General features: G+C 59.7%; 1 protein-coding gene across 1 annotated transcript in view; it reads left to right on the plus strand.

Annotated features, from left to right (window-relative positions):
- Positions 1–458: 458 nt before the first annotated feature.
- The window catches only part of KSR2 (kinase suppressor of ras 2), an 83,014-nt gene continuing 56,538 nt past the window's right edge, over positions 459–26,934 (plus strand). The window contains exons 1-4 of the mRNA XM_067306969.1: positions 459–635; positions 6,420–6,560; positions 7,165–7,315; positions 14,694–15,198. Coding sequence (XP_067163070.1) covers positions 459–635; positions 6,420–6,560; positions 7,165–7,315; positions 14,694–15,198 — 974 coding nt within the window. The remainder of the gene's footprint in view (positions 636–6,419; positions 6,561–7,164; positions 7,316–14,693; positions 15,199–26,934) is intronic.

The raw sequence follows: 26,934 nt of genomic DNA on the forward strand, positions 1-26,934 counted from the left end.
GGTGCGGGGGGGGGGGTGGGACCGGGATGCCGGTGCGCGGGGGGGGGTGGGGAGGGGGCAGCGGGGGAGGGGGGCCGGGATGCCGGTGCGCGGAGCGGGGAGCGGGGAGCGGGGGGGGGGGCGCGCAGCGAGCGCGGCCCCGGCGGTGCCTGAGCGCGCCGCCCCCGCCCCCGCCCCGCCGCGCCCGGGGGGAGGCGGCCGCGGCGCCGCGCTGACGGCTCGGTGGGCACCGCGCCGGGCCGGGCCGCGCCGGGCCGCGGCGGGCCGCGGCGGGCCGGGCCGGGCCGAGCCGAGCGGCGCGGCGGCCCGCGGGGATGCTGCGGGCGGCGGCGGCGGCGGCGGCGGCGGCGCGGGGCTGAGGCGGCGCGGGGGCGCGCAGCCCGCATCCGGGCGGCGGCGGCGGCGGCGGCGGCGGCGGCGGCGGCGGCGGGGGGCGGCGCGGCGCGGCGCGGCGAGCGATGGATGAGGAAAACATGACGAAAAGCGAGGAGCAGCAGCTGAGTTTGCAGAAAGCCCTGCAGCAGTGCGAGCTCGTGCAGAACATGATCGACATCAGCATCTCCAACCTGGAGGGGCTCCGCACCAAGTGCGCCGCCTCCAACGACCTCACGCAGAAGGAGATCCGCACCCTGGAGGTAGGGCCCGCCGCCCGCCCGCGCCCCCGGGCCCGCCGCCGCCGCCGCCGCCGCCGCCACCGGCACCGGCTCCTCGCGGCGCTGCGGGGCGCCCCGGCGAGCCTGCGCGCGCTGCAGGTGGCCCCGAGGTGCCTCCGGTGCGCGCGGAGCCACCTGCCTGGCCGCAGCGCCGCGGCGGCCCCGCGGCCCGGAGCATCTCCGCCGGCCGGCTGCATCCCCGCGGCCTGGCTGCATCCCCTGGGCCGGGAGCATCCCCACGGCCAGGCTGCATCCCCTGGGCCGGGAGCATCCCCGCGGCCCGGCTGCATCCCCTTGGCTGGGAGCATCCCCGCGGCCTGGCTGCATCCCCGCGGCCCGGCTGCATCCCCTGGGCCGGGAGCATCCCTGCAGCTGGCAGCATCTCCGCGGCCCAGCTGCATCCCCACTACTGGGAACATTCCCTGGGCCTGGAGCATCCCCATGGCCAGGCAGCATCCCCTTGGCTGGGAGCATCCCCTGGGCTGGGAGCATCCCTGCAGCTGGCAGCATCCCCGCAGCCAGGCTGCATCCCCACTACTGGGAGCACCCCCCGGGCCTGGAGCATCCCCGTGGCCAGGAGCATTCCCACAGCCAGGAGCATCCCCTGGGCCAGGAGCATCCCCGTGGCTGGGAGCATCCCCACGGCCAGGAGCATCCCCCCAGCCAGGCTGCATCCCCACTGCTGGGAGCACCCCCTGGGCCAGGAGCATCCCCTGGGCTGGGAGCATTCCCACAGCCAAGGACCATCCCCTGGGCCAGGAGCATCCCTGCTGCCAGGCTGCATCCCCACTACTGGAAGCATCCCCTGGGCTGGAAGCATCCCCGCAGCCGAGCTGCATTCCCTGGGCTGGTAGCATCCCCACGGCTGCGCTGCACCCCCATGGCCAGGCCCCTGCCTCTCCGGCAGGCTGCATCCCCTCGGCCAGGAGCATCACCTGGGCTGGGAGCATCCCCTGGGCCGGGAGAATCCCCTTTGGCCGGGAGCATCCCCGTGGCCTGGCTCCAGCCCCTCCGGCAGGCTGCATCCCCTCGGCCGGGCTCCTTCCCTTCCGCTGAGCTCCGTCCCCGTGGCCGAGCTGCCGCCCCTCACCTGCGCTGCCTCCCTTCCGCCAGGCTCCATCCCTGTGTCCGGGCTCCGGCCCCTCGCTGGGGGCAGGCCGGAATCCTCACCCCCGGCTCCCCCGTGGCGGCGGCTCCTTTTAATGCCGGGGAGGTGGGAATGGGGATTTCAGGAGGGTTTCCGAGGCCCAAAGCCCTGCGGCCTGGCAGCGCCCCTCGCTGGGGCCTGCTGCATGCGAATCCCATTTTTTTCCTATATCCATGGAGTTTTATAGGTGGCTAAAACGGGCATAAGTAAAAGCTGCCAAGCACCTGCCCCGGGTGCCGGCCGAGGCGGGATGAAACACCGGCGGCCTCGGAGCAGCTCTGCGGGTATGGGGATGCCGGGCTGCGGGAATCGGGACAGCGCCGGCGGCCGGGCTCCCGCAAACTCCCCTCCGTGGGGCAGGTTCCCGCGCCGCTCCGCTGCCGACGTGGCCCGCGCCGGCGCCTGCAGCCCGTCCTCGGCTTGCAGCACTGCGAGCGGGGCAGCCGGGCCGCCCGCACCCATCCTGCTCCCGTCGCTGGGGCGGGTGGGAGACGCTGGGAGAGCGGCGCGGGAACGCCCCGGATGGCAGGCGGCACCGCCGGAGCGGGCGCCAGGGCTGCGCGATGACGGGCTTCGAAGCCCCGGGCGACGCGAAGCCGGCGCCGGCGTCCCGCAGGTTTTGCATCCGTGCCGATCGGGAGCCGAATGGGGGAGTCCAAATTGCATATTTTTTTTTGGTTAATCCCGACATGCTAAGGCCTGATTTTGCAGGATTCATAGAAGCGCCTCGATTCTTTCCTTTTTTGTGTTTTTTCAAGCCGTTTTAGGGTATAGGCCTGCGTTCCACGTGCTGCCGTTGCGCGGGGAGCTGCTAGCAACTTCCCGTGCCGACGCTCCCCCCCGGAGCAGCTTTCGGGCCGGGAGCAGCAGCAACGGGCCGGCTTTGGCATCCGTCCCCAAAGGAGGCTCTCGGATCTCACGGCGCCTTGGCCCGAGTCCCAGGGCAGCCGAGATCCCGACGGCCACCGCCCTGCGGGACGTTGATGTGGGCGAATCTGCCCTCGGGTCAACCCGTCTCCTAAAGGATGGGAGCAAACTGCCAGGATCCAGCGGCTCTGGCGCGGGGTCCGAGCGCTCCTCCGCGCTCCCCGGGCCTGGCGGGGAGCATCCTGGTGACGAAGCCCTTTGGCCTGGCTGCCGGCAGTGCGCGGGATAGCATCCCGGGAAAATGGTCAGACAGCACGGGAGCATTCGGAACCCAGTTTGGATCCTTTTCCCGCCACCTCCGCGACGGCCGGAGGTGGCGGGGAGGGAAGAAGCACCCGGGTAAAGCGCCGTGTCCATGTCCGGCCTTGCCAGGGCCGTGGCAGAGGGAAGGTTACGGGATGCATTGCACAAACTGCGATTTCCAGTGCGGGGAATCCCAAGTGGGTGGATTCTCTGATGTCTAATATAGTGGCGGAGCGCACCGCTCCTCCTCCCTGCGGCTCCCCCCTATCCGTGATCTTACCCGGCTGAGCAGCTTCCGTGGTTCGTGCCCACGGGCGACGGAGTTCGTAGCCGGACGGCCACCTGCCGGCGCTCAGCGCTTCGCGGGACGGCCGCGGGGCAAAGCCCGGCGACATCCCGGGGAACCAGGCTGTTCCGAGAGGCTGCCGGGAGCCGCTGCGCGTGGCAGCCCCCCCCCTATTCCCGGAGAAGCCCCCGGGGAGCGCTTAGCTGCCGCGGCCCCTCCTGCCGCGGGGAGCCCAGCGGGACCTGGAGTGGGGGGGGGGTGCTTTTTCCAGGGCCGCCGCCGGCGCTTTGCCCTTTCCCGGCGGACGAGCGCGGTCGCCAGGCAGAGCCGAGCCGCGGAGCCGTTTCCAGCGGGGCTGACGTCAATGGGGCTCGGCGGCCTCGCGGGTGCCGGGCGCTCGGCGCGCCTGCCCGCCTGCTCCCCGGGGACGGCCGCGGCGGCGGCGGCGGCGGGCGACTCGCGCCACGGCCCCGCGGTGCCGCCGAACGGGGAGGGAATCCCAGCCGGGGCGCTGGCAGGAGGCTGGGAATCCCCGGCACTGCTCGCCGCCGGGGGTGGAAGGGGCAGCTCCTGCGGGCTGAGCCCCGGCTCGCTCCTCCTATACCATAGATCTATTTTTCTCGATGCATTTTATATATAGCTACCTCCACACGCACATATATATATATATATATATGCACACACATATATATACACGTATTTTCCTTCGCTTCTTTTTACCAGGTGCTCACAAAGCGATAGAGGAAGCGGCACCGCTTTGCTGAGCGGCAGCCGCCGCCGTAAGCCAAAAATCCCCCAGGTCCCGTGCTGTGACCTCCCCTCCCGCGGCGTCCCCCCTCTCCCTTTGCATCTCGGCCCCCCGGCCCGTGCATCTCCCCCCGCTTCACCAGCGCTTCCATAGCGGGAGCAAGCAATATCGCCGCTCTTTAATAGATGGGTAAACTGAGGCACGGAGCTCGTGCCGCAGCCCCGGAGAGAGCTGCCGATGGGTTTGTCCTCCTCCGTGCTTTTGCCCGGGCCGGAGCCCCCTGTATTCCCAGGGGGCAGCGAGCAGCACTGGTGCAACCGCGGGGCTTAGCAGAGCCGCTCTGCAAACCGCTCTCCGGCAACCGGTGCCAGCGGCAGGTGGAGCCGCCTGGGCACTAATTCAGCTTCCACCCGGCTGCGCCAGGAATTTACCTATAAATAAGCAGGAGCGAAAGTACTTGGGAGCCTGGGCTGGGGGGGAGGAAGGGGCTCAGCTGGGAGCTGCGAGGGGCTCCCGGGACCAACCGGCCCCTTCCCAGGCAGCAGGGTTGGCAGGGTGCCTACGTGCATGTGCAACCCCCAAGTTTCCCAACGCTATCCCTGGAAAAATAGCCAAACTGGATTGCCCGGCTCGGCCCCGGGAAGAGCTCACATCCTCCAACGTGAGAGATTTGGGCCTCTCCGCTCGCGGCGACACGCGGGGCTTTTGCAGTGGTGGCTCCCTGCCCCTACACGAGTGGGGAAACTGAGGCACGGGAGAGGTGCCCGGCCCCAGGCAGCGCTGGGATGCAACACGGGATCCGGCCCTGGGCGTTTTGGGAGCCGGCGCGGCCGTGAGCGGCGCTCGGCCCTGCCTCGTTAGCCGCGTGGGGCCTGGGGGCTCGTTTGCACCGGCTCACCGCCTGGGGATTGGGGGGGGGGTTGCGGAGGGAGCCCCCCCCGGCTGGGCAGAGCCCCCGGAGCCGCCGGCTCCTCGGCCACGGCTGCCTCCGCTCGTGGGTGCTTTTCGGTTGCCGACCTTGCAAAAAAAAATGCTCCCGGTGCATCCGCTTGGGGCTCTTCGGCTGTGCTGATCCCGAAACCTTCGGATGATCTGCATTAGGAGAGTGGTTTCCTTTTTTAAAAAAAAAAAAACCAAACTTGGCCGCTCCAGTTTTCAGGAGTTTTGTATTGCTGGGTGGGGACGGGTGGAGGACTTGGGTGCCGGACGTCGTGGTGGCACCCGCTGCCGGCACCCTCCGCTCCCCGCGCCGAAGAAATCCCCTGCTTGGAGGTCGAGGCGCGTAGGAGCGGCCCAAAGCCCCCCCGGCCACCGGCGCTGGGGGATGCTGAGCGTGCGCGTCGCTTGACGCCACGGTGCTGGGCACCCCGGGGCTCGTGCTGCCGTGCACCCGGTGCGTTCACCAACGTGGGCGCCAGGCGGGACCCAGCGCCGCCGGCGCGGTTTCTCGCCCCGTGCCGGGTGCTGAGCCGCTCTGCTCCGGGCACGGGGCTCCCTCTATTTCGGGCTGCCGCGTGTTTTGCTCCGGGCTCATCTATTTTGGGGGGTTGCGGTGCTGGGTGGTGGCACAGCACCATCTAGTGCTAGCGGCGGCGGGGAATTACCCGGGTGGGAAGCGAGCGCTGGAAATGCGGAATGTGGTGCGGAAACGCGGCTGGGCACTGGGCGCCGCGCGGGGCTGAGCTCGTGTGGGCCGGTGGCAGCCCCTGGGAAGGGATCCGCATCCCGCTGCTCCCCGCCGGGATGCTCGCTTCCTGGTGGGAGAGAACAAGGAGCGAATGTCCCATTCCCAGCCTCGGACCCGCACGATGCCGCCGCTTCTCCGGATGCGGGATGCTCAGGCTAGTGGGGGTCTCCGTGCCCCAATCTTGGGTATATCCAAGGGGAGACCATGCCCTGGGCCCTGGGAAGTGCTGGGGGGGGAGAAAAGTGGGAGAGAAGCGTGGGTTATCCCTCTGGCTCCTCTCTTCCGTGACCGGTGGGGTGGTCCAGCCCCTGGGTGAGACCCACGGAGCCTGAAGCATGCGGCACTGGAGATGAAGGCAGCTGGGAAAAAGAGGGAGCATCCAGGGATGGGGGGAACAACAGCTCCAGAAACCTGCTCACATGCCAAAGGGGTCCCGCTTTCCCACGGGAGTCAGGTGCATCCCTCCCTTAGGGCACGTCGGGGTTACGGCCAGCTCCGCACCCTGAGAGCGGAGACCGTGTCCCCCGGTGCTGGGAATTCCTATGGGACCAGGGAGGAGGCATCGAGCCCTGGGTGCCGCTGTCGTCCTCACGCCCGGCGGAGCAAAGCCACCACGCTGGCGCCGGTCAGGAGGCGCCGCTGAACGGCGGGGCGGGCGCTCGCGGTCCTCGCCCTCGCCGGGGACGGGTGCCGGCGGCTCCCATGGGTGCTCTCGCCCTCTCTTGCAGAGCAAGCTGGTCAAGTACTTCAGCCGGCAGCTCTCGTGCAAGAGGAAGGTGGCGTTGCAGGAGCGCAACGCCAAGCTCGAGGGCTTCCCCCAGCTCCTGCACTGGTTCCGCATCGTCGACGTCCGCAAGGAGGTGATGGAGGTGAGGTGGCCTCTCGCCCGGAGCCGCGGCGGGAGCCTGGAACGGGGCCCCGGATTGCTTTGCTGCATGGGAAGATGCCGCGAGTCCGTGACGGGAGGCGTGGGAACGTCCCGGCACGGGACGTGGCTGCTGGAGGGGGCTTGGCGGTGCCGACCCCCGGAGCGGGGAGGGTCCCGGTGTCCATGCCACAGCAGTTCCCGGCGTCCCTGCGTAGCAGCCAGGGCTCAAGGTCCCCTGTAGCCTGTATGAACCTCCCAGTGCCCGTTTGCACCCGGGGCAATGGGAAAGCTTTCATGGCGCTCCCGGATGCATGTGTTGAGCTGGGCTGCAGACGTGCCCGAGACCATGGAAAACCCGAGGCAAAGCTGAGATTGGAGCTGTGCAGAGGCTCGTTTCACGTGCCGGGGGACGGAGGTGGGAAACGAGGGCTTGGGTCAGGTGTGATGCAGAGGAGGGTGGCGCGAAGGAGCGTTTTCTTGCGTCTGCGTGCCCCAAGATGCTGACCTGCAGGCAGATGCTCCATGATGGTTTTTTTTTGGGGGGGGGGGGGAATCTTTATTTTCCTCCCCTCCGTTCTCACTCCTCTCCTATTGCTCTCCCTTAGGAAATCGCCCCGGGGCAGCTGAGCCTGGAGGAGCTGCTCGAAATGACCGATGACCAGGTCTGCGCCACCGTGGAGAAGTTCGGGGCCAACAGCGAGGAGTGCGCCCGGCTCAACGCCTCCCTCTCCTGCCTCCGCAGCGTCCACAAGTCAGGTGAGGCCGCGCCGGAGGGTGCCGGCGGCCCGGGCTCGCGGGAACCGCGCGGAGCTGGTGGCTCCTTCCCGTTGCAGTGGGCAACCCAGGGCTTTTTTTTTTCCTGGATGATTTTGGGCCATTTTCCTACGGAAATGGAGTTTATGCAACCGTGCTGCCTGGCTAACGGCTTTCGCCTTGACCGGTTTTGGTCTAAATTACTGACTTTGTCCAATAGCTCTAGGTCTTGGGAGAAGGGAAAAGCCAGATTTGTTCCCCGGCCGTGGGGAGAAGCTGCAGCGGGAGCTTGGCTGTATTGCTCTGTGCCCAGGTACAAATAACAGCCCTGAGAAAGGCGGTTTTTGGATCCACCCTGGCACAGGGCTGCGCTCACCAATGCCGGAGGTTCCTGCCGGTTTGGAGGGAAAAATATCCCGTGCTGCTTGGGGGAAAAAAGCGAGTTTTTCCCGAGGAACCTGCAGAGCATCGCTCTGGCGTAGGTGGAGTAACACGCCGCTGCCCTTGGGGCTCTCCGGGAAGCTCGAGGCGCTCCGGGCAGTGAGCCGGCCGCCACTCGCTTCTCCAGGCAGCGGCGAGTTTGTGAGGCCTCTGCGCGGAGACCGGCCCTTCGGCCTCATGCCACGACCATCCCGTGGGTTAGCGGGGCGCCTCGTTCGGGCCGAGCCTTTTTCCGCCACCGGCCCCACTCGCGTGCTCGGCCCCGTTTCCGATATTGCGACGCGAGCAGCGCGGCCGATGGAGATGCTCGTCCCGGGGTCGGGGACATACGCGGGCAACTGCAAAAATAAAAAGCCCCCGAAGCGGAGGAGAGCGAGCGTCGGGGCTCGTGCAAAAATCCTCTCGGTCCTTCTCCCTCCCGCTGGTGGGAAAAGCGGGCGGAGGAGGGAGCGCGGCTCGGCCGGCGGCACCCGGGCGGTGGCAGCAGAGCTCCGTGCTGCGGCGGCTCCGAGCGGTGGAAAAGCAGCAGCGAGGATTCGCCTCGGCTCCTGCCTGAGGATGGAGGAAGCAGCGGGAAAAGCTTCGGGACCGGCCCCAGGCTGGAATAGAAGCCTGAGGGATAGACGTGGCCGAGCTATGCTGGCGGCCGGGAGCCAAGCGGTGTCTCCGGACGGCGGCAGAGGATCCCCGTGGCCGAAGCCGCCGGAGGAGGGAGGTCGGGCATCAGCCGTTCTCCTTCCTTGGCCGGCGGAGAGGGGGGGAAAGGCTGAGCCCCGGCTTGACCTTTGCTGCAGCGCGCTGAGCTCCCTCAATCCGGCTCCTGCCCTCCTTCCCTTTGGCATTTTCGCTAATGCTCGCCGATATTTGCAGAAGCGCTCCCCTCGGAGCCCCTCGCCGCCGGCTCCTTGTTTAAATACCTCTGACTTTTAGAGCCTGTTGCAAACAAATGCTGCTTTGCTGCCAGTGCCGGCCCGGGCATCCCGCCTCCTGCCCGCTCCGCTTGCTCCCGGCCCGGGCATCCCGCCTCCTGCCCGCTCCGCTTGCTCCCGGCCCGGGCATCCCGCCTCCTGCCCGTTCCGCTTGCTCCCGGCCCGGGCATCCCGCCTCCTGCCCGTTCCGCTTGCTCCCGGCCCGGGCATCCCGCCTCCTGCCCGTTCCGCTTGCTCCCGGCCTGGCCATCCCGCCTCCTGCCCGTTCCGCTTGCTCCCGGCCTGGCCATCCCGCCTCCTGCCCGTTCCGCTTGCTCCCGGCCTGGCCATCCCGCCTCCTGCCCGTTCCGCTTGCTCCCGGCCTGGCCATCCCGCCTCCTGCCCGCTCCGCTTGCTCCTGGCTACCCGTCGTGCAAAGGGTCAAGGGAATGCCGGCATCTTGGCGGGAGCCGTGCTTCGGAAAACGCGCAGGAGCATTTGATGCGGTGGCAATGCTAAAATATCTCCCGCTCCCCTTGATTGGTGACAAGGCAGGTGACGGGGCTCGGTGGCCCGGCGGGTCCCCGCGGGCAGGCGTGCGCTCCGATCTGGGTGGCGGGCGCATCCGTCTCTCCCATCGCTCCGTTTAGCTCCGTCTGTCGCCGCGCCGCTCCCTCGGGAGCCGCCGATCGCTACGGAGAGACGCGGCAGGGCCTTGTCCGCGCACGTACAGCGCCGTGCGCCCGCTTGAATCCGGGCGGCCGGGGGCTTCGGGAGGTGGGACGAGGACGGGGGAGCCCTCGCGCGATGCGGGAGCCCCCAGGCCACCGTCGGGATGTGTCCACGGGGTGACAGGGTAGGACGCAGCAGAAGAGCGTTTGGTACTCGGGGTGGCTTCACCTGGGACACCGCTACTTCTTTTTTAAGGTGCCCATTTCCCAAAATTACTTAGAAGATGGGTTGCCTTCATCTTTTACCACGTGGTGTGGTCAGGCTTTGGACCCAGGTAGCTAGCGGGAACCAGAGCTCAGTTAGGTCTTTTCCAGGAGTTGAGTTTATCCTCTTGCTTCCGAAAGGTCCCAGGAAATTCTTCAGCGTGTGCCGATGCCTTTCCCAGGCTGTTCACATGACAAAATCTGCCTTGCTGCTCTTTTAACTTGTTCTTGGTGTTGGCCCTGGCACCGGGTGCTTCCTGGGGAAGCCGCTGGAAAGGGAATGGGCTGGGTGATGGACACCAACCTTAAACTGTGCATAACCTGGGGACAGGTCACTGTCTTTGGAGTCTTAAAACAAGCGGGCTGATTGCCACCATCTCTCACCTTGATAACACCGGCCGTGCCGACCTGTGGCGTGGAGCCCCCTTCGGCCGTCACCTTCTTCTGTGCTGGTCCCGGTGGCTTCAGGGCCTCTTCAGCGCTGGAGAAGACATCCCGTGGTGGGACTTCTTGGCACGTGCGGGAAGCATGGTCCTCTAGTCGCCGTGGCTTTTCCCACCACCTTCTTTCCAGAGCCAGGTCTTGCCTTCCCTCGTGGCAGGTATTAGGCAGCAAAAGGTGCAGCGGGTTTGTTCCAAGGAGATATCCCTCCCGGAGAGAAATTCCGATGTGCCGCAGGACAGTAGATATGGTATCGCATGTGGCTTTTTTGTGTTTTTGTGGTGTTTTTTTTTTAAACAGAGCTACTCCTAGTCTTGAAATACCGTTAATGAGCAAGTTGCTGCCTCTTTAAAACACCATGCAATTTATTCGCGAGGGCAATGGTGGTCGATTTTCTAGAAGCCAAGATTAGTATTAATAAAGCCGAAATGAGGTACAGTATTAACCTTTTCCATCAATCTCTATTTATTGAGTCATTAATTAGAGGCATCCAATTTCCCAGGCCAATTCTCCGTGGGAATGGGGGCTGGCGGAGGAGGAGAGAGGGGGAAAGCAGGTCGCTGGGTGTGTTTTTTTAATATATATATATATATACATATATATATATTTTTTTTTTTTTGCTGAAAATACAATGAATTTTACCAGAACGGGGTGTGATTTGGGGGAACGGGGCCGGCATTGCAGCATGACGGGTGTCGGAGCCGCCGAAATGGCGAGAGGCCGTTGGCGGGAGCACGTTGCACCTCGCGGTTTGCCCGTCCCCGCTCCCAAAGCAGCAAAACTCGGGGTGCTGATGCCTTTTTTTCCCCCCCCCCTTTAAAAATAGTGGCTTATCCTAGCCTGGCGGAGGAAGGGAGATGCAGGCTAAATCCTTGAGGTCTAATACCCGCGAGACAGCAGAAGCTGGTCTTACCCTGGAAAGCTCCCAAACCCAAAGCGTGTTACTTGATCGAATGCAGCTCAAACCCTATATTAAAACCCCGCTTTATTCCGTTAACGAGTCGGTATTGGATTTTCCTCCCCGGCAGCTGTGAAACCTTATACTTGGAGGCAGTATTTTATTAGCAGCCAAGGCATCGCTTTTGAGCTCCAAACAGGTTTAATTTAATATTAAGTAAGAGCCGCGGAGTGCCGCTGTGGATTGAGGAGTCGGTGGCGTGTGACTAGCGAGTTATGCACGGAGGTTATTAACTGTCCGAGGGGGAAAAAATGATCCGTCGCTGCATATTTATGAGCGTCTCCCGGCCTCCGGAGGGCTGCGGGTGGGTGCCGGGGTCGGGCAGGGCGAGAGGAGGCTGCGCAGGGGGTGTGGGACCGCACCGGTTCCCGCGCTGGTTCCCGCGCTGCCGGTTTCCCTGCCGAAACCCCTAGCTAGCAGGAACGCTGCGACTTCGAGGGGGATTTAAAAAAAAATGCAAGCCAGAATGGGGGGAAAAAAGGGCAGATGTTAAAAATAAAGCAATGAACAGAGCACCCTGCTCGGGACCAGGCTTGAAAGCTGCTTCTTGGGCTCCGTCTTTGCAGGCTCCAGCTCCAGAGGGGCCTCGCTGCTCCTTTTGGGCAAAAAAACGCGTCCAAAGGGGCAGCGCGTTTTTGGCGGAGTCGCGTCCGAGATGATCACAGTGGAGGCTGCTGTTTGCAAACCCACCGGGTCTTGCCGTGGGTGGGATGTGATCCCCCCCCCAGCCGGGCACGGCATCTCCTTGCTGAGGAGATACCTCCTATCCGAGCGCCGCTCATGCCGGGGTAACCAAACCCCAAGCTTTTCCAGCAACTTTAAAACAGCTACCGCTTAATTTTTGACCCCCCCCCCCCACCGTCATTCCTTGCAGTCGGGTGTTTTCTCTCCGTTTTTTCTCGCCTTTAGCCCTCTCCCTCCCTAGAAGGGCTTCGAGGTTTTATTAATGATGAGCCCTTAAAGGAGACCCCGGAAGGGCCAGAGGGGGACGTTAGGCCAGAAGATGCCGCAGGACGCGATAAGTGTGCCCAGGCCTGGTTGCGTTCATCCATCTCAGCCTTTTCCCGCGGCAACGAGCCTCTCCGCTTAATCGGAGCAGGGGGAGGTTTGCATGGACGCGGGCAAGGGCCCTTTGGAAGGGGAGGGAAGCAGCTTTGCTCACGGCGCGTTGCCGTCTCTCCGCGTCCCTTCATCTGAAATGCAAAAGCTTCGTCCTCAAGGTGGGCATCCCTCCGGCCGCTCCGCCGCGGTCGTTTTGCCGTTTGGTTTAATGGAGTGCTTCCTAAGAGCTCCTTCTCTAATTAAGCCCTCAGGGTGGATGGAGCTCTGCGTGTCCCGGAGCCGCTCGGCGAGCCGGGACTTTGGAAAAAGGGGGAGCGTGCAGGAGATGGGGCAAACGGGAGCCTGCTCTTGTCTTTCCCCACTTTCTCGGATGAAAATCGCCTCCGTTAGAGCAGCAGGAATGATCAAGGGAGCCCACTGAGGAAACCAACTCTGAAAGCATTAGCTGAAATTAGGGCTCGGGGATTATTGTTATTTTTTTTGCTTGCAAAAAGTGCATTTAAGCGTGTCTCACGGAGGGCCCGCTACCTGCGGCGTGCGCGTGTGGATAAGCGACGGGGTTGAAAATACGCTTCCCGAGCTCCTCCGCGGTATTTTTAGCCCTGACGCACCTGCCACCCGACTAACGGGGTTATTTTTGCTCGCGACTGCATCAGCCGCGTTACGACGCAGGCAACCCTCCAAATAACTAGCAGCCCGACGCGTGCCGGAAAGGAGAGGGGGCACCGCGGCAGCCGCCGGCTCCCCGAACTGGGAACGATTCCCGCCGGCAGGAAGGAGCAGCCGGCGGGGGAGCTCTGGGCCGCTGCAGCGCCGAGGCCGGCACGCAGCATCCGGGCAGTTTTAAGTTATGTAAATCTATGCGCGCGGGCCAGCCAATGGGGGGGTGCGGATTTGCATACCGTGCATGCTGATTTGTGCAAATCCCTGGGCGCGCGTGGGTTAACGATGGGGGGGGGGTGACAGCCTGCAGGAGGATTTATTTATTTGGCGGCGTTGCAGGATGCCCGGACACGGCCACGGCGCTCCGTGAGCCCTTTTCCCGTCTCTTTTGCAAAGAGATGATTGTTATTTTTTGAAGTCAAATTAGACAGAAATCTATTTTTCTATAGCATTTTTGATCCAAGCTGCTCCAGCTCCCTTACTTGCACCGTTCTTCCCTAAAATATTGCCCTGCTTGGCTCATCGCTCGTCCTAGCAGCTGTAGGAGCCACCGAAAAAGCTCCTCGCACCCGTCGGCAGAAAGCGGAGGCCGCGGGCGCTTGCGGCCCCCCCTCTGCTGCTCCCATCGAGCTCCCCGAAGTCCCGCGTTCGCCCCCCGGCCAGCGCGGCTTTCCCAGGGCTGCCTCCCTCTTTGCTAGGACTCTATTTCCTTCTGCTTTTTTGGAGGCCGATTCAAGAAACTCCTCTCCCCCTTTTCCCCCAGAGCTTTTCCAGTCGAATCTGGAACCTCTCCTTTCAAAAACCGCCTTTATACATCATTTTTTTCCTCTCGAGAGTTTGAAGTAAAACGTTTCCCTTGAGAAGGGTGAATAGATAGCAGGACAGGCAATTAATAATCAAGCCGGGCTGGGGGGAAGGAGTCTCTTTAAAATAAAGAGATTACATTTTTATGCAGGCTTTATTAGAGGAGGCGATCAAAAGAAGTAGGTGATGAGATCTCGAGTCCCGTCCATCATTTTGGCGCTCTGAAGTCAGCGCAGGCGGGTCTTTACTCATCTCCGCGCCGGTGGGGACTGATAATTAAAGTGTGACTCCTCTCGTCCTTGTTTTTTTCCCCTTTCTGCAACCTGCAGAAGGAGGGAAGGGTGAGACTGGGGCAGGTGGCTGGAGGTGATGGGTCTCACCTGGGTGGTTGGGTCAGAGGTGCTAGGTCTCAGCCGGGCAGTTGGGTGCTTGCCCGTTGGAGGCAATAGATCTCACCTGGGGGGTTGGGATGGAGGTGGCAGGTCTCACGTGGGTAGTGGGGTGATGGCCTGTCAGAGGTGACAGGTCTCACCTGGGTGGTTGGATTAGAGGCGATGGGTCTCACCTGGGTGATTGGGTCAGAGGTGTTAGGTCTCAGCTGGGCAGTTGGGTGCTTGCCCATTGGAGGCAATAGGTCTCACCTGGGTGGTTGGGTGCTGGCCTGTTGGAGGTGGCAGGTCTCATGTAGGTGGTTGGGTTGGAGGTGGCAGGTCTCACCTGGGTGGTTGGGTGATGGTCTGTCAGAGGTGATAGGTCTGTCAGAGGTGGTAGGTCTCACCTGGGTGGTTGGGTGATGGTCTGTCAGAGGTGATAGGTCTCACCTGGGTGGTTGGGTTGGAGGCGATGGGTCTCACCTGGGTGGTTGGAGTGACACCCCCCCCCCCCCCACACACACACACACCCTGTGCCTGCAGACATGCAGAGCCTTCAGAGGCTGAAAGGGTCCTGAGCTGTTGTGTGGTGCTGGTTGCAGCCTGGCCGGGCTGGTGTGCCTGCTGGACACCTCCTGCCTGGAGCCCTGTCTTTGGCTCGGCTTGGTGCCGGGGCGAGAGCAGAGTGGTCCCGGCCGGGGCCTCCGCGGCGCCGGTGCATTTGCAGCACCGAGGGGTGCCGCGGCGGGCAGGGTCTCGCGCCTCGCTGCATGGCCGTGTCCGTGTGTCTCGTTGCAGGAGGCAGCCTCTCCAAGCAGGACTGGACCATCCAGTGGCCGACGCCGGAGACGGGGAAGGAGAACAACCCCGTGTGCCAGCCCGAGCCCGTGCCGTGGCTCAGGACGCACCTCGTGCCGAGCCCCAAGGTGCCGGCCAAGTGCGTGCAGCACTACTGCCACGCAGGCTCAGCCCACGGCCCCATCTACACCCACGTGGACCGGCTCACCGTGGAGGGCCACCCGGGGCTCTGCCCGCCGGTGGAGTCCGGCCACCGCTCCCTGCCGCCGTCCCCGCGCCAGCGGCACGCCCTTCACACGCCGCCGCGGACGCCCAACATCGTCACCACCATGACGCCGCCGGGCACGCCGCCGGTGAGGCGGCGCAACAAGCTGAAGCCGCCGGGGACGCCGCCCCCGGCCTCTCGCAAGCTCATCCACCTCCTGCCCGGCTTCACGGCGCTGCACCGCAGCAAGTCGCACGAGTTCCAGCTGGGCCACCGCGTGGACGAGGCGCACACCCCCAAGTAAGTTGGGCGCCTCCAGCGGGGCAGGGCGAGCCGCTCGGCGCTGAACGCCGGCGCGGGGTGGGAGATGCTTTGCCAAAGTGCCTTGGCTCCTAAAACAGTGAGGTTGCAGGGATTGAATCCTAGGTTGCTCCTCATGCGACCCCGTTGCCCTCTCCTTGCCTTGGTTTCCCCAGGTGACACCAGCTCCTCGCAGGCTTGCGGGAGCATGGAGGTCCCCAGGCAGAGGATGTCCAGAAGGTCCCTTTGGAGTACTTTGGGCTTGCTGCACGTCCTCCAGCCCCTTTGCAGCCTGAATGATGTGCAACGTGTCAGTAGTCTGGTTTAAATGCCCCCCAAAAGGCAGGTCTGAGGTTCAAGCTAGAAGGGCTCCGTGAAGAGCGGGGACGGTGCAGGCGTGCATCGGCTGTGCAGGGAGCTGCGTTTGCACTCGAGCTCCCTCTTTGGGAGCAGGATACAGTGCCCGGTGCTGAGCCTGGAGGGGCTCCACATCCCGGTGCGGGACTGGAGGCTGCGGAGTTGGTCGTTGGCCAGAGCGAGCCTGGGATCGTAGCTCTGCAAACCCCTGTGTCCCACAAGGTCTCACTGGCGGCATCCGGGGTGCTGAAACACTGGGGGCGGCTCGTTTTGCGGCTGCGGCGAGGGGACGATGGTGCCTGGCACTGCTGAAAGGGCCGGGTGTTGGCATGAGTGTGCGCGAGCAAAAGATGGGAAGGGTCATCTTTCAGCCGAAACGCGAGCCCCGGATGTTTTACGTGACCCTTCCTAAAGCCCTCCGCAAGCAGCACTTCCTTCCCTGATGCTACTTGCAGAGGCTCTTTGGCCTCCTTCCCTGCTAACTTCTGATGCTGGAAATGCTTCAGACGCAGTGAGCAATTAAACCCCAGCGGTAATTGGTGCAAGGTGCTGCACAAGAGCCCGCGCAGCCCCGGACGCCTGGGCCCGCAGGGGCCCCGTCGGCGAGGCCATCCTGCATGAGGGTGGCCCAATGCAGCAGCGGGCTCGGGAGGGTGCTGCGTGCAGCGGCGCCCTTGGGAGAGGACGGCCGGCTCTGCGGCTCCCGCGCCGGCAGAGGCTGCTGCTGCGCAGCGAGAGGCTGCCGCTCGCCGCGGCTCAGCCCGGCCGGAGCGCAGGAAGGGTTAAACCAGCCCCGCTGCCGGCTGGGCCCAGGCGTCCTGCCGGCATGGCCCGCAGCAGCCGCGGTGGCAAGAGCCCGGCTGCGTGCCGGCTCCCGGCGCGGGCTCTGCCCCATCGCTATCCCCATCGCCGCAGCTCCCTCTGCATCGCCATCCCTCCGTGCCCAGCATCCAAAGCCCCCAGCCGCGCGGGATCCCTCCTTGCCGTTTCTTTGCTTTGCAGGCCGCAAGCCTGGGAATGGCGCTGCTGCCTGCCGGCTCCGTGTTTGCTCTTGCTCCGGCGCGGGCAGATTAGAGGGAGTCGGAGGCAGCAGGTTTATTTTGCGTCTGCAGCGGCGCCGCCTCGACGCGGTGTCATTTGTTTCACCTCTGCGGTCGCTCACTGCGGCCCCGGCCGTCGCAGCAGTCGGGCGGCAGCAGTTAGGGCAAGAAAACGTGGGTAACCATCTTCCTCCCCTAGATGGGAGAATGATGGATTTCTGCCTGTAAGAGCTTTTAACTTTGGGGAACAGTTTGATTCCAACTTGGCTATGCCTCTGGTGTAAGATGCTCCTTCCCCCTTCATATTTAGGCACCTGAAATCGTATTTGTGTTGGTTTGTCCCCAGTAAGCATCATCGTGTTTTCAGGAGCGAAGCTTTAGCGTGTGTTCTGCAGTGGTTTTGTTCAGATTTCAGCATCTGATCCAAGGTCTGTTCCTAGATGACGTCGCCCGTCAGGATATTATACATAACCAACGGCAAATGCTGGGAGCAAGGTGGCCTGTATACACCCAGCTGCTGCCTTTGGTTGCCCCAGGTTTGTTGATTCCCCAGCCCCGTCGTCCTCCCACCCTCCAGGTCAGACTGACACAAGGCTGGAGTGAGGCCTGAGCTTGTGTCTGGATCGTTCTCCAAAAAACCCTTCAGTCCCTGATTCCCAGCTGTCCTGGGCTGGGCCTTGAGAGCCGGATGGTGGAGCAGGGTGGCTTGACTTTTTTTGCACAAGCCAAGAGAAAGGAGCAGGCAAAGAGTACGTTTTGCACCTTGTGAATCATCCCTGAAATCATAACTGGCTTTTCCGGCAAGTTCATCATGAACTCGGTTTCACGGACACGTCGGGAGGCCAGGACGGCACCTTCCTCCATCCACCTTTCCCTTTCTTGTCCTAGCTGCAGAAAGGCCTCGGCGCATTTGCCTCGCCGCTCCGGTCTCCGCTTCCTGTTGGTACTGTGCCACCTTGGATCATGCAACTTTAATTTACAATTAGCGTGCCACCAGCCTGCTTCGGCAGTCGCTGGCTCGAGGCAAATCCCCGCAGCCCGGGGAGTTTATTAAACAAAATTAATAGAGGAAAGAGACAACAAATATTAATAGCGCTCTGTTGCGCTAGTGTCCTACTGGGGGTTTATGGTGTCGATGCAGAGAGATGGGGGCTCGGAAGGACCCGGGCTCCCCAAAGCTGCTCAGAGAAGTGTGGAGGTTAATTTACTCTAATGGTGCTTAATGATTTTCAGGAGGCAACCACTAAATCCTGCCTTCTAATCCCATTAGTGTTTCAGGGTAGTAATTAGTGCATTAAAGAGGCAGCTTTTTTCTTCTCTCTCTTTTCCCCCTCTCTGGTCTCGAGCAGCGGCGTGCCGCAGGCGTAGTGGTGGATTCGGTGGCTAGCGCTTTGCCTGGATTCGGAGAAAATGTGGCTTCTAAATTCGTTGTAGCCCAGCTCCTGTTACTCTAAGCATAGCACATCCCGTGGCTGTGTCCACCTTAGTAAAACTTCTGGAGTAAAGTCTTTCTTAAGAGTAAAGTCTTTCTTAAGAGTAGTCTTACTGAGATTGCCAGGGCAATGTAGTGAATGCGGGGCCGTTCTACTCTCCAGTCAGGCTGCTGTGTCAGCTAATCCTTATTTTCTGGTGGTGTCCATGTAATGCACATGTAATCTAGGTTTTCGTTTTAATTTCATCACCTCTGCGGTGTCTGATTTCTGTGCTGCACTCTGCTTTGCAAGGAAGCTCCTTGCAGGAGGGAATTTTACTCCTAACCTAAACCATCAGGATCATTGAAACTGAGATTATCCCCCCCAAATGACTTGAAGCCTATTCCAATATCCCCCTTCTGGTTTTAGCTCTGCCAGGAGGCTCTTGAATTGCTCCTGATCATGGCTTTCTATTAGCAGTGTGATGTCCCAATATGGAAAGAGGTGCAACACTCACCCCGGGGAGCTGATAGCCTCAACAGGCAAGAAGTGAGAGTTGGGGAGCGCAAGGGTCTCCCTGTACGGGCGAGTTGCACAGGCAGAGGGTTAGGTGTTGATTTAAGCTGGTGTAAGGTTGGCAAGGTAATTCCCTGCATGAACGGAGGTGGATGGCATGGCCAGTGCCATTTGGGTGCTCTGGGGTGTGCGAGGACTTTCGCAGGGCTGGAGATGGGATGCAGGAGGTGCCCAGCCCACCATTGCGCAGAGCATCTCCAATGGCGTGAGATGCCTGCATCCTGGTAATGAAGTAGGAATGGTTTTTCTACCTTAGAGTTGCTTTGGAAGCAATTTAAGCTGAGCGAAGCTGCCCTTCTTCCCAAACAGACGTCCACAAGTGGGAGTTGCATCAGCATGTGATCATTATCCTGGTATAAAGCAACCTCCCGTGTAAGTGAACCCTGTTGTTCTCCCCCTTTTTGAGGTGGAAAATTGTTGCGTAGCCAGACGGTAGGTTGCCTACGAACAGGGAGACTCAGGAGATCAGAGTTAATTCCTGAGGTGGGTTTGTTAAGCTGTGCGTAACTGGGTGGACGTGTTAGGTGAGCCCAGGCTGCCACCGCAGCCCGATTCCCTGGAGAGATCCCGTGGGGCTGAGGGTGCTGCTGGGGGAACAGGGCCCTCAGGGGCGTGTGTGCCCTGGGATCACTTGGAGCGATGGCAATGCCTCCCATGCAGTGGGAGGACATGGAGGTCCTCGTCTTGGCAGCCGCCCCATGCAAGCGTGCCTTGCGTGCTGAACGTGTCCACGCAAGGAGTTGGAGCCATGCAGCCTTTGCACTGGGAACGCACATGCTAACAAAAATTTGCCCGTGAACAAACCCAAAGCAAACTGCGTTCAGTTGAATTAGGTTAAATTTACTTATTGGTCTAGATTCACCCCCATCCTGCCCCTTTGCTGTCTGCTCTCTGGTGGGGCCTCAAACCCTGGGTTGGCCCCAGTCCCAAGAATGAGACTCGTGTCTCTTGGGGTAATTTATTTCATCACCTTATTGTCTTATCTCAGGAGGGGATGAACTGTGCTCAGAGGAGCCAGAGATGCCCCTGCCTGTAGAGGGGAATTGGAGGATCATCTTGGAATGAACACCTAATGACTTCAGTTGAATCCTGCTCTGAACTAAAGCCACCCGAGCCATCCCTGCTGGTGGGAGCTGTATCTCCTTGCTCAGAAGACCGTGCTTCGGCTACGAGTTTGTTTTCAGAAGGAGTCTCTTTTTTCCATAGCAAAGTGCATCCATCCAGCTTCAGCAGGTAGAAACGTTTGGGAGGAGCTGCCTGTAGCAGTCAGCAAGAGTGGGTAGAGAGCAAAGAGAAGGACCTATCTCACGGAGGGAGGTGTGAGGCCAGGAGATGAATACTCCTTATCCTGCAGCTCGGGGAGGAAGCTGTTGCTGTGTTACAGGTCTGCAGTAACAGGTTCACTGTCTCACTTCAGGGGCAGAGGGAAAACAACACAGTATTTTTGGGAGAGGAGCAGCAGCAACTGTGTCCTCTCCGGAAGATGCCACCATGTACTGCTTTACTCTTGATGATAGCATAAGGTTTTTTGTGTTCTGTCTTTAGGAGATCATGTCTACAGTGTAATTCACTGTTTCCTTATGCCTGCGTTTGTGTTTCCATATACCTAAATCTTCTGAAGCAGGGGTTAAATTTTTTGAGCTTACAGCCTCAGATTTTCCTGCATGGAGCCTCCAGCTGTTGACCGTAACTCTGGGGTATGGAACATTACTCCTAAAAAGATCCCCTGGCTTCCATAAATCCACAACCCATAAACATCTCATGAATGGTCTTGAAACGGAAACAAAACATTTAGAGTGGCTGATAATATAATGCCCATTTAATACCTCATGAATTCCATGGGCCATTTAAATCTTTCATGGATAGTTAATGATTATTCATCAGCAAGAAGTCAAAATAACAAACTCTGAATGGAAGGTCTTAAAAATACATTACTTGGGGAGCAAACATCAAGCCAGTTAAAAGCAAGCTCAGGAGTGTGTACATTAACCCTTGAAGGGGTACATGCAAAATAGCCGACTCAAGACTATCTCCGCATCTTGGTGTCCAGAGCTGCAGTGGGGTGGCTGGTCCAACTGGTGCCACGCTCCTCAAACCCACCAGCACCCACGCAAAGGGGAGGTGAGCCCAAAGCCTCAGCGCTTCCCAGTCATGGTGCCTTTCCCATGCTGGTATCTAGCCAAATTAATGGACTCTGAGGCCTTCAGATAGCCTCCAGCAATAGACCATGGGGGGATGATCATGTCGTATCAATGGTAAATTAAAGCAGTGTGACCTAACACGGCTGAGCTCTCTTGATAGAGCTAAAGCAAAGTAACTGCTGTGGATACGGCGTGTTAGGGGTGTCCCTGCGGTTGGGTTTGTGCTGGGGGGAGCTGCTCTGGCGCGAGGCAGCTTTGCTCATGGGTATCCCCACCCCTCTGAGCTTGCTGTGCACGCTGGGGATACAGGCGCGTCATGCTGCAGAAGGGTTTGGGGTGGCCGAGGTGACCTGTGTGCTGGTGTGAGTGTACCGATTTTCTTGGCACCCCCTCCCCATGGGACCGGACCTCGGCTGTGGAGCTGTCTGGCACGCTGCAGTGGCTTTACGTATTTTCTCGTGTTAATCGCAAACCTTTCCGCGTAATCCACAAGTAGCTTGCGTATGTTTTCAAGGAGATCTCCTTGTCCTGTATCTCTGCAATTGCATTCAAGATGTGAATTTGGATAGGGTTAGGCATTCTGATGGAAAAGATGCTTATCCAAAGCCTTGCAATGATCACCTTCGCTGCCCTTAGGCTTGTCGACGTTCAGGTTCTTCCTTGGTGCCGTTTTTTTTCAAAATCAGGATAAGGATATCCTGGATGGATGAAGATATACATCTGAATGGGTGATAGAGCACGTATTCCTTCCTTTTTCCTTGTGTTCTTTCTAACTCTAAATTGGTCACTGCCCTGAGTTCATTTCTACAATGTGCAAATACTCTCCCACACTAAGGAAGTTGAGACGCCCTCTGTTATGGGTGTTTTCTCCATACCGCATACCAGAGAAATCACTTAGAACAGGGCTTTTCTTGTATTGTTTGGCCACAGCCTTCAGTGCCACTTAAGATTTCCAAAGTCCTCAATCTGTTGTAAACAAGGTCCATCCAAGCAGTGAAGAACTGGCTGATCAGAAGCGATGGGCTCTTCTAGCTGGCCAGCGGTGGGAGTGACCGCTGGTGATGGGTGCTGCTCGTTCCTAACATCTGCAAGGAATCCTTGCTCAAGGGCTGAATCACCAGCCGTGGGTTTGAGTATTTTCAACCAAAGAAAACTGTGCTGTGAGCAACCTTTCCTGAAGGCATTTCCTTGTTCAGCATCATCACGGCCATGCTTGGGTTGAGTGCTAGACAGGGGGTTTTGTCTACAAACCCAGCTCAGGCCAGCGGAACCATCGTGGTTGAGGCAGCGTTGGCCATATATAGCGTGGTAGCAGGAGACCTGCCTGTAACTGGCACTTGAGTCCGTCCCATCTGACCGGATTGCATGCGACTGGTAGAAAGGACGGGATGAAACGCACCTCTCTGGGTTGCCCTGAGCGATAGGCGGAGAGGTGAAAGAATGAACGAATCCGACTAGCAGAAACATAGGACCAGAGGTGATCTCCACTGTCCCCTCCACCCTGAGCAGTCTGCGGTTAGTCTGTCCCTCAGAGTTATCTGAGCTGCTGTTAAATGTTGCTCAGTGATAGGTCATTTATTCTAACGCTCTGCAACCTTTATAATAACAATGTTTTCCCCAGTATCAATTCCAATCAACATTTCTATGTAGTAGATCAATTATTTCTTATTCTGTGTGGGTTAGATTCACAAGCTACCTCTAGTGTCTGCTGTCTCTTTGAACATGGCTGGTCTTGGAGATGCAGGTGGGCTCTTGGCATGGTGGATCAGTGATAGATTGATGTTTGCAGGGCAGGTGTATGCAGCCGGACGCTACTAAAATGTGCAAATAATCCGTATGCAGTATTTTAAGCGTTGTATTATTTGTCCCGTATGCTGTCTGCAAACGCGGAGACCTGCTCAGTACTTCTGCAACAGGGAGAGAATTAAAGGGCGGGGGGACTTGGGAGAACAAAATGAGCCACATCCATCTCTGTTTTCAAATAATCTTTCTGATCAATCTTTGTGCCTTTGGTGGTGAGTCAGGGCGGTGGTGTTTTGCACCGGTTCTGGATTGTCTCCAGCTTTCTCAAAGTACGGTTTGCACACAGCGCCTTGACAGTGATGTGTAGCCTCCGTAACAAACTGGCTCTCCGCTGCAATTATCCCACTGCTTGGGGACGCGGTTCTCCTTAGGTGTGTCATTAATGTTAATTACTGCTGTGGTATTGCATCAAGAGGAGCAGGAGCGCTAACATGCTTGGAAGCGAAACTTTTCGCCGTGTCCTTTAATGAGAAGTTGTGCATCCTCTCGCCACTTTAAAAGCCGGGAGCGTGATTATGAATTTAGATAAGAATTAACATCGTCGCAGTGGCAGGTAGCAGAGCGCTGTCGTTGCCCTCGTGCTGTTGGGTGAGGGACTGTGTCCCTGTGGGAGGACAGGGAACGGGAAGGCCCAGATCTGGCGGTCTCCTGAGATGCTCTGATGAGCGAAATGAAGCCTGAGGACTTCCCTCGGGTGCTGTAGTTTCTCTGCGACTTGCCTCCCAGCAAGCCCAGAAGTGCATATGGATGCCTGGGCCAAGGAGCACGTTGCTCTGCTTGTGTTAATCCAAGGTGGTGTTGGGACCGCCGCAGGCAGGAGTTTGCCTGGTTTGGTTGCCTGCCTTTTTCGGTTGGGTGTTGCAAGCATGGAAGTGGGATCTTATACAGAGGGAGAGCTGCATGGTCTTCATCCCGCTCTTTTGGTGGGGGAAAACCATCCTTCTGGAGCTGCCCTGGTAGGCTGGGGCTGTGTTTAGCGATGGGGAAAGCTGCTCCCCACGGTGCAAATGCAAAAGGCCCCGGAGCTAAACTGCTGGGAAAGGGACTCCAGCAAGAGGAGACTCAACTTTAGCGTCGTTTCTGTAACGTTCGTTTGGCCGGAGCTGGTGGCTGTGCAGCACAAAGCGGTGTTTATCTGGCCCGGTCCTTTCATATCCCCCAAAGAAACATAACAAAGAAAACAGATGGACTTAATGAAAAACAGGACCGACTTCAGGATCCTGGCAATTAGCTCTCCGTGCTCCTTCCGTCCTGCGGCCAGCCCACCAGAGCCGCCCGCGCCTCCTCCCAGCGGCCGCTTCTGCCGCCCCTGGTGCGGGGCTGGCTCTGCACAGAGCCTGAGTTTCGGGGAGGAAAACTTTCAATTCGGTGCAAATTCCCTTCAAAGCCTTTCCCAGCTTTATAATTTGCAGCCGCGATAAAAAAGTTACGCTTGGTGCTACAAAAAGGGAATAATAGATCAGTAAGACTTGCACCTTAAAACGCAGCCGTCCTGGGGAAGCAGGGACAGACACTTGAATAAATATTTAACTGTCACGGCTTTGATATGAAGAACCTGCTTCCTCTCTGGCCTGGGGAAAAGGGTTTTTGTTGCTTCTTACGGTAATGAGGAGGATAAATGTAACAGCTGGTAGATACTCTCTCTTTTCTTTAATATCAGGCTAATATTGCATGGAGCTTGCTCAACTTGGGGCTTATAACAAGGAAATTCCTTCCGTGCAAACAGCTCCGGCAGGTTAAACTAATCTTCTGGATTTCCCTGTGTGTTTGCCTTGAACCCTCCGGGTGCTGCAGCGGGCGCTAGCCGCTAGCTCCTTACGGAGGCGGCAGGTCTTCCCGCAGGGAAAAATGCAAGAGCGAAGCTCTCGGCTTTTCCCCCCCTTTTTGTTATTGCACGTGAATTCGGCTTGCTCGGGACAGCCCAAACACCCGCTGTCCCGGCACGGCACTTCGGGGGCCGCTGCCGGCGGGCGAAGCGCTGCCGCAGCGCAGAGGAAGCGCTTTAGCTTCGCCTTGCTCTGATTTAATACAGAGTATTGGGCAATTAAGCCAGTCAAAAGGCCATAAATCTTCCGGGCTGAATCCTGATGGAGGCCGTGCGCTTAGGGCCGGGCGGCAGCAATCTTGAATCCATTGCGGAAAGCCAATGCGGGATTTTTCTTTCCCCCCCATCCTTGCTTTTCCCTTTCTTTAAGAGAAATTCTTGCATCGACATTGCAGTGCGTTAGAGACGAGCAAAGCGGCGAAGGAAACGTAGTCTGAATTAGTCGGCTGCGGAGGCAAACCTCCCGTTTCTGCTAAATCACCTCTTTTAATTTTGATGTTATTAATAATAGCATTCACAAGTGACAACAAATGCCTGCCGAGCGAATAGATTTCATTACTCTCTTCCCATCTTTTATTTAACACGGAGGCTTGAGCCTGTAAATGCTACCGGGATTTTTGCTTGTGCAGCTGGAGAAAGACTCGGTTTCCCTTTTCGGAGGGTGGAAATGCGGGTTTGGGGATGCTGCGGGGAGGCTGGATGACAAACTAGTAATTTGCTGTGATTTTTTTTGATAGGAAGCTCTCGGTAACGCAGCGCGCTGTCTCCTCCGAGGTCTGAAAGCCTTGGAGCTAAGGGCGGCGCGGGAACGGCGGGAGCGCGGTCCCGATGCAAAGCCGCTTTCGGCAGACGGCACGCAAATGAGCCGGTGCCAGGTGCGCTCGTGCTTTTGTGCCGCCGACGCTCAGCTTTCCCTCGCCCGGGCGCCTTCGCGTCGCGGGATCTATAGGAACTGTCCCGTGCTCAAATGCCGGCTTGAGGATTGCATGGAAAACACCTGTCAAAGCGGAAAGCTCCCGCCGCCGCTAGCTGAAAGGAGTGACGTGCCTTTTCTCTCGGCTGTCTGCCAGTGTTTTTCACCGTCTATTGAACCCCCGTATATACGTGTATATATTTTTTGAGGGTGTTTGACTGGTTGCGCGTCGCAGGCAGGGACGAGCCCTTCAATAGGGATTGACACCCAAAGGAGCTGGCATTCAGCGCCTCGTCCGCGGCTGCTGGGCTTTTGAAAGCGGTCGGTCATCGTGCATTCAGCAGGTTCCCGCATACGATGACGTGCTTGATGGCTGCCGTGGACCGGCTCGCTGCCGGATCCGGCCGGTCCCGCCGGCTTTTTGGGGCACCCGCGCCAGCCCGTGGGAAAAACGAGCTGGCGGCTCCTGTTGCCTCCGCCGGCCCAACCCTGGGAGGTTGGATGGAGGCTCCATCTTGGCACCTGGAGGAGCTGTGTGTGCAAGGCAAGGATAAAAATCGGGCTTGGGCAGCCCGGAGGTTCGGGGCACGGCGGAAGGTAACTAAGGGAAAAGCTGCCTGCTGCCCTTGCAGTGTCCCCAGCTCCACGGGGGCACCCACCGGGGCTGCCGATGGGCCAAGGCTGAAAACGGTCACTGAGCAAAAAGGGTTTTGGGTGCATTTGTCCTGCCCTGTCTCCCAGCCGGAAAGTCCCAGCCTTCAGGATTTGCAGGCTCAGGATTTGGTGCCGGAGCTGGCGGAGTTTCCCAGCTCTCCCGGGCGACCTGGGTCTGTCCTTGCTCGTGTGCAAGGCCAGCTGGGCCGTGGGAAGCAGCGGGAGCAGGATGGGGCCCGTGTGACTCTGCTTTATTGGACACGGCGACTTTAATTACGCCGCCGCTCTTCCTTGGAAAAATTCCTCTTTGTGCACTGGTGGCAGCGTTGTCCTCTCCAGGCGGCCGAGCCGGGCTTCGTCTGGCCGAGGTGCCCCACTGGATCTGGGAGCTGCGGGAAGCTCCGTTGCCTTTGGTCTGTCAGGTTTGTGGCTTCCTCCTGTGGGGGGTTGCGGTTTCCCGCGGCTCCGCGCTCCTGGCCGTCCCGCGCCGCGGCTCCGCTGAGCATCCAGCCCACTTGGGCAGGTAAATAAGGGAAACCAGGAAGGGTCTTGGAGGCGGAAAGCTCCCCTTTGGGGAGCAGGACAGACGGTTGCCGTCCGCCCCATCCGTTGCCCTGTGACGTTGGTGGGTCTGCGTGCGTGGTTTTTTTTTCTTTCTTTTTTTTCTTTTTCCAGAAAAACGAGGAAGGAGAAAAATAGATCTCTGCCCAAAATCACTCATCCTTCCTAATAACGAGAGCTGTCACCAGCCCTGCATGGCAAGGAAATGATGCTCTCGGTAAATATTTGCTCTGGAGCTGATTTATGGGTGGAAAAAAATAAGATTAGAGCGGCTAATCGCTGCGTGGCAGGAAGCTCTTTGGGCCGAGCGCCCGCCACGCGCTCGGAGGGCAGCGGGGCCGCGGCCGGGCACGGAGACCCTCGGCCCCCGCGCGAGCTCCCGTGGGGACGTCGAGGCCAGCAGCAGCTTTTTCTTTTTTTCCTGCACGAGGAAACAATTAGCCTGTTAGAGGGC

Source organism: Apteryx mantelli, chromosome 17, assembly GCF_036417845.1.
Source record: "Apteryx mantelli isolate bAptMan1 chromosome 17, bAptMan1.hap1, whole genome shotgun sequence".
Lineage (NCBI taxonomy): Eukaryota > Metazoa > Chordata > Aves > Apterygiformes > Apterygidae > Apteryx > Apteryx mantelli.